We start from the raw sequence: 10,039 nt of genomic DNA, 5'->3' as shown, positions 1-10,039 counted from the left end.
TTGTTCATTAAATAGTTACTGAGGAATGTAACAGCTGAGTGCTTGCCTTCAAATGAAAGACCGTGAGAACAACTTTTTTTGTTTTCTTTCCAAAATACCAGGGTTTTGCTGTTTTGCACTTCAAACCACTTCAGTACATGCCATAGAAATCAGCCAGGACTGTTTTCCTCCACCACCATCCCTTGCACTGCTGCGGTGCTCCAGGCCAAGAGAGAGCTGTACTGGGGCTGTCCTGGCAGCACACTCACCTCCATCCCTGCCACCTGCAGCCAACTTCTTCAGGCTCAGCCTGGTCCATTCTCAGTGGCTGAGCTTTTTCTCAGTAGGAAAAATACCTCTCTGTTTGGTGTAGATATACTCTAAAGGTATACTCTAGAGTAGAAATTGAACCTGAGAACAATAAAATCATATAGGAATGGGACTGCTGACTTACCTTCCCTACGTCACATGGAAATGTGAAGCACAAAACAATGTCAAAGTAGGTGTGTGAGTGCCTGTGTGCTTGGACATCATAGGCAATTAATAATATATATAAATAAAAATAAAACACACAAATCAAACTGTCATTTCCATACTTAGAAATGTTTTTTATTAAATATTTTCGGCTTCTGTATGAGACATAGTATCGGTGGCTTTGTGCAACATGGTGGCATGTAAAGTAAAAACAATTTAAGGTGCAAGAGAAGTCAGTATAAAATTACCCTTCAGATTGGTAACCCAACCAGAATGATCAGACATGTAAGAGTCACTTATGGCTTGCCAAGCGCAGCGCATCTGCAGACAGAGACCTCCAAGACTGTTTCGAACAAGCTGGCTTCAAAACCAGAAGCAGGACAAAGGATTTGGCCTGGTGCCCCCATCACTTGCAAAGGTGGTCGATTTGCTTCCAGGATCCAAGCTATTACCTCTTCACAGAGCATTGCATTGTTAAGAGAACAAATCTTTACCTGGAAACAGCACAGAGTTTTCCTTTTATGGCAATAAAATTAATTCTGGATTCTTAAAGAAAATCTTTTTTCCTTTCTTCACTAACAAGGCGTTCTTCCACATTTTTACAGGGCTTTATGCTGAATTCTTTAAGTTTCCATTGACAGAAGTCTCAGACGTGGAGCCTATAAGGCCTGTGCAATCCTTTTTCTTCTGACAGCAATTTCTGATGGCTTTGTAGATGGCAAAGGCAGGGACGACCAAACTAGGCACACCAGCGAGTATTACGATAATAGCATAAACCCAATTGGGATATCCAACCTTCTGTGTTTTTGGGAATTCTTCCTGAAAGAACAAATGAACAGGCTGTATGAAGCCATGTGGAGAGCATACTCAGGAACGTGCACTCGTTCAGTATTTTAATAGAACAGAAATGGAACCACAGCAGCAGCTAGCCACAGGGCACAGCCATTTGCTGCTTCCAGAGCAGTTTCCAGCTCAAGGGTTTGCAGTCTCAGCCATTTGGGATTTATTTTTTTTCTTACAAGCAATGAGGAGAAGAAATACAATGAGGAGCAGGGGCTGCTGGCAGGCAGGCTGAGAGCAGAGTATGGGAGCGCCATCGGGGTTTCGAGGAACTGAGCTGGTGGAGGGGAGAGAGGAGAGAGCAGCTCCATTTCCCCATCTTCCTTTCTCTCCCTTTCTGTCTCTGATTTATGAAAATAAAAGTTGACCTTTGCAAACTGAACATGCTGTAAGTCTGGTTTTGCCCCAAGAATGCTGACTTTTATAAGGCTAGAGAGCAAAAAGCAGAGCCAGAAAGGCAGGGAAGAGATGAGGTTCTGGGGAAAATGATGGGTGTCTCCATCTTCTTTTATCTTGTTATGCCTTCCCCGGTACCACATACGGCTTATTATTCTTCAAGGGGAGGAAAGGGAAAGTAGGTAATTTATTACCCTAATTATAATTCAAATGATGCAAATATATTTGGAAGAGCGAAGAAGAAATCTGTGTAGGAGTAGATTAATTCCTTTTGTCAGCGGGAATAACGAGCACTACTCCAGTTCTATGGTCTTAAATGCACACGGAAACACACACAATATCAAAATGCCTTCACAGACTTGGTCCTTTGTCAGCACATAAGGGCTGTGACATTTCCAGCTCTTCTGTAACCCATACCATGGAACCGTCGTCTGTTTAAGGGGTCCTGTTCCAGTCTTACCTGACAACTGGTTAATATTTGGGCTTTACACGATTTAGAAAAGCTGCTCAGGTGTCACTGTGTATCCACTGTAGGCAATACAGCTGAATTTAGGACTTATTTTTCTAAGTGTTACTTTTTTATTATCGCTTTATTTATTGTGACAAGATTTTTTTTTACCTGGAACCTGTTTCAGGTGGGATTTTAATATAACTGTGACTCTGGAATTAAAGAAGAATATATCCAGTAATTCTAAATAAATGATTTGGTTTTATGTACTTACATAGTTAGGATCCCAGACACTGTAGAGCAGTTCTTCATTGACCTTCACCACAAAATAGAAGAAGAAGATAACTAACATAATGAGAGGGCTGATAACTCTCCAGGTAACCTGCCAGAAGATATTGGGCTTGTGTCCAATCATGAACTCAATATCCCTGTTAAACCTAGGGACGAAAACAGGAAGTTCAGAACCATAAAAATGGGAAAGGATCAAAGGCTGCCTGCTCAGAAGCAGGAAAGTTCAAATGACACCCAGCTGTGCTTCCTCGGACTTTGCCTTGGGCCGTGTGAGTCAGGACTGGCAATGACATCAGGAGGTAAGTCCCAGCAGTGTGAATTTAGGCAGATATTGCTGTAACCATGCTAAAAGTTTCTAACTCATAGCTGCCAAAGGTAAGTCAGGAAAATTATTTTCAGAAATGTACTTTTCTGCAAGAATTCAGCGAGACATATACAAGGTAGTTCCAGCAAGAAAGAATCCGTGTGGACAGAGTTTTCCTATAATGTGTTGCAGTGTTTTAGGATTTTTGGTAAGCATCTCAGAGCTACATCAGTTAAAAGAATTGACACAATATTAAAAAGTAAATTGGAGTAGTTTTAAAAAATAGATTCTATAAATAATGCTTATTTAATTTGGTTTTCTACTGGTTTTCTCAGGTTTATTACTGAAGTATTATTTAACTTTAAACTTGGCTCATGAAGGACACCTAGAAATGTGTAATTTAGGTAAAGAACAGAGCGCCCAATGGAAAATGGGACAAAAATGTTTCCTCAGGAAGAATTCAACTCTGCATTGCAGGTGATACTGTCCACACGGGTCCTGAACCTAGATTATGACCACTACCAGTGAAGTAGTGCTATTTGCACATGCTGCCTAAATAAAAACTAGTTTGGCAATCTGGGGCTTCTATTGTTGTTTTATCTTACAATTCCCTAGGCACATATAGTCTCCCATGGTCATACACAAAAGCCGAATTGGTCAACATAACTAAAGAGGCTTGCTTTTTCAGTTTGGATCTAATCAGCAATTCAGAGTGAAATATTTGTCTGCCTAAGTTGCCAGCCAGGATGCAGTCCTATGGGCAAGCCCTGGGGAGGCAACATGCTGTGCTGCACCTCCCGGCAGCCGTGGGAAGGTGGTGAACACCAACCACACAGCATTGAGCTAGAGCAAATTCCCTTCTTTCCCTGAATATATGCTCTCCATCCCTCTGTGGGGAGTGCTCTGCTCTGTCTGCCAGCTGTGGGAAAAGCAGACAGAGCATCCTCCACTGCTCCTGCCAAGGCAGAGCCACATCCTATGGATGACCTGAGACTTTGGAGGCAGGAGAGAATGGGCAGGACGTGGCAGGGGAATTGAGGTGGGAAAAGTAGATCCCCATGTTCCAGTCCCTGCCCTGTGTCCATGTGTACCTCACATGAAAGTGTCATGGATAAACTGCAAGATTTCCTTCTGCCAGGAGAGACACCATTTTACTAGCGGCCCTTTTTCAGATTTTGTGAAAAAGGTTATGGAAACTCCCATGGAGAAAATAACACCATCTTGGGGCAGCCCTGACAAGCTGAGAGCATCTCCTGTTCTCACTTTTCCCACCAGCAGGCCGGTGCCCTTTGCCAGCCCTCTGAAGTTCCTTGCTGTCTCCAACCACTCTACAGGAAACCCTGGTACCAGCTGCAGGGACTTGTACTGGCCAGGAACATTAAAGGTTGGCATTGAAGCTCCTATCTGAATAAGTCCCACAATGGCCTAGACCCATGTTTATATCCTGGGAATAGTTTTAGTTTGTCTGTGTAAAGTGTTCTGAGATTTTAAGAGGAAGGAAAAGTGATCAAAGGAGACTTTTCTGTCCTCACCAAATTAAAATAAGCCTTCTTTCACCAGGGTACTCCCTGTGCTCGCCTAATTTACCTCAGGTATCAAACTCTAAGTATGGGAACAGGGATCAGAGGTCCTTCACCTCATTGCCAAGAGCTGCACAGCCAGAGGGCTGGCACAGACTCAAGCAGGATCTACAGGTGGTTGAAGGTCCCCACAGTATTTTCATATTCCTTATGCATTAATTATGAATGGAAGGATGGAGAAATTGGATTTATTACATCTCTAAAAAGTTGTTAGGATAATTACTCACTGCCAAAATAGATTAAGTCCTGAACACAACAGGACCATATCTCAGTAGCCTGGGATTTGCATCCTGTTGTAAAACAATATCTGCAACCTGCAAGGGGATGCCTGCTTTACACAACATCATCTAGCACTCATTTTAAACATTCCTGGAACAGACCTGTGTTTTAAGCTTTTAGCTCAGTGTGCTTGTACTGTGCTTCTACTAATTAAATATTTCTTGTAATTATTCTGAAGAGGGTTTGTTATAAATGCCACCATATTTACCATGTAAGTGAGCGATAGTAGCAGTTATATAATTGTTGCAAATACTTATATAACAAAGCTTATTTTAAAAATAAATTATTTGCACTCATTTTACTCTAGGGCACTCGGCAATGCTTAATATTCTCTTGCAGTATCTTAGGGATGTGTTTATTTCAGCTGGTTGTTGTAGAGCATTATCTGTCACAATGAATTAACAGAAAACTAGAAAGCTTTAATGTACAAAAATCCTTAACAAATCATCTTTTTATCTTGTTGAAATCTATTTTAGAAACCTAAATCATATAAGCCACCCTAAACTACAGTTGCATAATTCCAGAAATTTCTCTAACAGAAATGGTGCGCATTCAGTTGTAGCAAGATTGCATCTAGACAACCACTCTATTTACACACTATTTTCTAGTGAAGTTTAACTTGTCGTTTGTACCTGTCTATTCCGTAAATGTAGACAACTGAAAACATCTCACAAAATGCGATTATTAGCAAAGGAATAGAGCCAGCAAAACTGTCGAACAAACTCAGCCAGTAGTTACCAGACTCCAGGACAAAAATAAAAGCTATCAAGTAAGACCCTGCACAGATGAGACCTGTGAAAGACAAAACAACACAACAGTGAGTTTAGATACAGAAAGAAAACAAACAAAAAAACACAAGCAAACAAACAACAAAAAAAAAAAAAAAAAAAAAAAAAACACAAAACCAAACCCAACCATCCGAACAAAACCAAGTGAAACTGAGCAAACTTCTGAGCTCCTCAAATGTACTGATTTGCTTGTCTCAGAGCATCACAGCCATATTCAGACAATCAGGGCAGCCTCTGTTGCTGCTGCAGAGTTACCTTGCCTTGCAGAAAGCTTGCCAGAGGAAAATGCACGTCAGTGGATAAGGAACTGGCTAGATGGCTGCACACAGAGAGTGGTGGTCAATGGCTCTATGTCCAGGTGGAGGCCCGTGGCAATTGGTTTCCCTCAAGAGTCTGTCCTGGGACTGGTACTGTTTAATATCTTTATCAATGACATAAACAGTGGGATCAAGTGCACCCTCAGCAAGTTTGCAGATGACACCAAGTTGAGTGGTGTGGTTGATACAACAGAAGGAAGGAATGCCATCCAGAGGGACCTGGACAAGCTTGAGAAGTAGGCCCATGTGAACCTCATAAGGTTCAACAAGGCCAAGAGCAAGGTGCTGCACCTGGGTTGGGGCAATCCCAGACATGAGTACAGACTGGGGGAAGAACTCATTTAGAGCAGCCCTGCAGAGAAGGACTTGGGGGTTCCTGTGGACTAAAAGCTCGACATGAGCCAGCAATGTGCAAGAAGTTGCCAGAAGGGCAACTGTGTCCTGGGCTGCATCAACAGAGGAGCAGCCAGCAGGTGGAGGGAGGCAATTGTCCTGCTCTGCTCTGCCCTTGTGAGGCCTCACTTGGAGTGCTGTGTCCAGGTCTGGGGCCCCCAACACCATAAGGATGTGGGGCTGTTAGAGTGGGTCCAGAGGAGGGCCACAAGGCTGGAGCACTTCTGTGAAAAGAGGCTGAGAGAGTTGTGGATGTTCAGCCTACAGAAGAGAAGGCTCCGGGTAGATCTCATTGCAGCCTTTCAGTACTTAAAGGGGGCTTATGGAGACTGATTTGTTGCTCTGACAGATAGTGATAGGACAAAGAGGAATGGTTTTAAACTAGAACAGGGGAGATTAGATGTTTGGAGGAAATCCTTCACTCAGAGGGTGGTGAGGCACTGGCACAGGTTGCCCAGAGAAGCTGTGGATGCCCCATCCCTGGAGGTGTTCAAGGCCAGGCTGGATAGGGCTTTGGGCAACCTGGTCTGGTGGGAGGTGTCCCTGCACATGGCAGGGGGGTTGGAACCAGATGACCCTTAACATCCCTTCCAACCCAAACACTTCTATGATCCTATGAATTTTAGGACAAATTTGCCATAATTCCATGTGATTAATACTGTCTTTTGTAGTGTATAAACTACTCATTGAAGAGGGGGGAGTGGACATCACTTGTCTCTGATAAAGCACTTACCTGTAATGAGTTCCTTCGGCCATTTAGGGGGTATAACATTAAGATCTTGTAAAGGTACAAGCACACCTTCCATATTTCCAAACATGGATGACAAACCCAAACAGAAGAGCATGATGAAGAAGAGGATGGACCACAAAGGTGAGACAGGCATCTTGGTGATAGCTTCAGTGAAGACAATAAAGGCTAAGCCAGTTCCTTCAACTCCCTGTGGAAGATTTCAGAAGCTCCAAAAATTAGGCTCACTAACTCACACAGACTTTAAATTTACATCTGCATTCACTAGAGTTGGTGTACACTACACCACACCACAATAATTATGCATTTTTTTTTCCACAAAAACCTCCCGATGCAGCAATGTTATTTACTGTAATTATAATACAAATCCTATTTCATGGAACTGAAAGCGAAAAAGCAGTGTGATACCATTTTACCCTTGATTGCCTGTTTATTCTGGACTAGTTCTGCAATCCATAAAGCACTACCACTAAGTGAGACTGTGGTGGAAAATGGTAGCAATGACAAGTTATCAAAGAATTATATAAACCAAAAAGGTTTATTAGTGGTAGGAGAGTAGTTTGTACATCACATGTGCCAGAAGACAGTTTGAGTTATGATTTCATTTTTCAATATATTCATGTTGCTTGCAATAGAAAAGATGTGCCAATACTGCTAAGCCTGTAAAATCAAAGTTTCAGGACTCCGGATGCCAGCTTGGCAGCAAGTCTGCGTCTGCTGTGTGTCTACTCCCTGCTGTGTGTAGTGCCTTGTGAGGTACCAGAACAGGCTGTTCTGTCTGAAGTGGCTGAGCCAAGGTCCAGTCCTCCGGATTTTATAGACACCTGTATTAATCTGTAATTCCCCACCTTTTTAACATATATATAAGTATGTATAAGTATGTATATATATATATGTATGTATATATATATATGTTTTAAAAAATATAAAATCCCAGGTATGTGGATTTAGTCACAAATCCTTCTTGTACCATTTTTTTTAACCCTAGTGTCAAAGTTCATCCTTCCTGTGTTGTTGCACACCTGTACTGGTCAGGGCAGGGCTTCCTTCACTCTGGGAGTCTCTCCCCCAGTTCTTATCCTGTTCTCTTTCCCACCTAAGCTGCAATCAGGTAATTGCAGAGAAATGCCTGCCTCTGTTTAGCCAGCTATAGCAGGTCAGCCTGGAGCATTTGTGTGTTCAGGTTCTTTTGTCATGTTGCCAGTACTTATCAGAGGAATTAAACTGCTTATCTCCTCAAAAGCAAAATGATATCATATGGGATAAACAGAAGTAATTCTTCAGTACAAGGTCATTCTAAGAAAACCTCAATCAGTGGGAATATATAAACAAACAAACAAAAAAAAACCAACATATTATGATAATGAAAAACAGTCAAAAAATTAAAAATGTTGTAATATTTTCTACAGTATTAATGGTATTGATATGAGCTAGGGTGTACAACTTACATCATTCAAGAAAGTTTTCAGATCACAGGTTTCAAACTTAAGGCTTGCAAAAGTTGTCGGATCAGTCATGTTGCATAGCTGCTGCATTTGTTCAAAGTTATCTTGGGTTACATTGCCTTCTGGCAAGTCAAATGCATTCATCAAGGTGAGAATATTTCTGTAAAGGTGAAATGCAAGTACTTTGAAATTATTTATTTGTAAGCAGCATCAGGATTCGTTTTGATCCTCAAGTTGTTAAGAACACAACATCTTTTATAAAGGAAGAACACAATGTCTTTTATTCAAAGGAAGCAATGCTTCTGTTGCTCAGGATCGGATTATGAAATCGGGAAGTCCAGCAGTTTTGTGCAAGTGCAATTCTTTCATTCTTTTTCCAAGGTGAGCCCGATGCTGTCTTTCAAGATACAGGCCATACCAAAATGGATCGTGCAGCAGCTGGGTGCCCCCATTTGCACTGCAAAGGGAAGTGCTCAGCAGCTTAGACTGGGAAGCTTCTGGGGACATGTAAGGTGCCTGCAGTTTCCTATCATGGACTTTCCCAGCTGAGTAGGGAGGAACTAGACCAGATCCTGCAGGGTTTGGCAGCCTAGGTGAGAAGAGAGTCTGAACTGCTCTGTTAAAATTAGGCCTCTTTGACACCAAAGCATTTAATGTCTGCAGGAGGCAACTTAAACACAGGGCTGACACAGCATATACTGCATTCACACCATACATCAGCTCAGCAGGCAGAGATTGTTGTGATTTCTGCAGTTTTTAGTAAAGTTTCTAGACAATTTTCCAGTAGGTCACAGGAATTCATTGAATGAATTAAAATAAGAAGATTAATTACTGGGTAATTTCTCCACTTAGTATGCAGAGTCACTAGCAGTACCTGAGGTGTCCACACTGTAATCGAGATGCAGCCAGTATTCTGTGTTATTTCATTTCACTCTAAAACTATAGATATTCTAGCATGTTTTAATGAAATAATACATCATGAACTGAATCTGCCTTCATGTTGGTAGAAATTGCACATTAACTGCAGTTATATTTGAAATAACTGTTTCAGGAAAACAACAGCAAAAAAACACCATTCAAATACGAAATGTCCTCCTCCTCCCCTGTTACTTTTGGAAACACCGGGGAATAATGTAAAATATGATTGCTTATGTGACATTTATGTAGGAAATAAAGTGGCACAAACAACTGTCACCCCCTATGGGGTTATTTTGATTTTCTAGAGTAATGGGTGGTCTGATACTACGTGGGTCAGGAGCTGTAATTGTTCAGAACTGACAAATGCATTACCATCATACTAAGAGAACTGCCTCAGCCAAACAAACATCTGTATATTCTGTTTTCAATAACTTACTTGTCAAAACAGTCATCATATCTTTCTGTGGCTCTGAATCCAATGATGGAATATATGACAGTCGCTGCATAGACAGATGTGAAACCATTGATCACTGAGATAATCACAGCATCTTTCTCACAGTTGTTGCTGCAATTCAGAGAAGAAACAATGGATTTCAAGCACATTCACAAAATAAATACTAAAAACTGGCTACCAAGACTAACAAAAAAGTAGCCTACAGACGCATAGGTACATCAGTATGCCCTCTAACAATATTCAAGTACAGCTGTTAAGATTTGGTGAATTAAAACTTGGTGCCTGAAGCAATTTAATAGCTATGCTCTTTCTTTCTTTCTCTTTCCTTCTTTCTTTCCTTCTTTCTTTCTTTCTTTCTTTCTTTCTTTCTTTCTTTCTTTCTTTC

At 41.4% G+C, this 10,039-nt stretch overlaps 1 protein-coding gene across 1 annotated transcript in view; it reads right to left on the bottom strand.

Annotated features, from left to right (window-relative positions):
* Window positions 1-566: 566 nt before the first annotated feature.
* Window positions 567-10,039, bottom strand: part of LOC118161807 (sodium-dependent neutral amino acid transporter B(0)AT1) — a 23,283-nt gene continuing 13,810 nt past the window's right edge. Inside the window, exons 7-12 of the mRNA XM_035317451.1 lie at window positions 9,637-9,765; window positions 8,286-8,442; window positions 6,823-7,027; window positions 5,224-5,383; window positions 2,412-2,574; window positions 567-1,272 (exon numbers count right to left, since the gene is read on the bottom strand). Of these exons, the coding sequence (XP_035173342.1) occupies window positions 1,063-1,272; window positions 2,412-2,574; window positions 5,224-5,383; window positions 6,823-7,027; window positions 8,286-8,442; window positions 9,637-9,765 (1,024 nt within the window). The 3' untranslated portion in view covers window positions 567-1,062. The remainder of the gene's footprint in view (window positions 1,273-2,411; window positions 2,575-5,223; window positions 5,384-6,822; window positions 7,028-8,285; window positions 8,443-9,636; window positions 9,766-10,039) is intronic.

The sequence above is a fragment of the Oxyura jamaicensis genome, chromosome 2 (assembly GCF_011077185.1).
Source record: "Oxyura jamaicensis isolate SHBP4307 breed ruddy duck chromosome 2, BPBGC_Ojam_1.0, whole genome shotgun sequence".
NCBI lineage: Eukaryota > Metazoa > Chordata > Aves > Anseriformes > Anatidae > Oxyura > Oxyura jamaicensis.
This window is presented reverse-complemented; position numbering and strand designations above follow the sequence as displayed.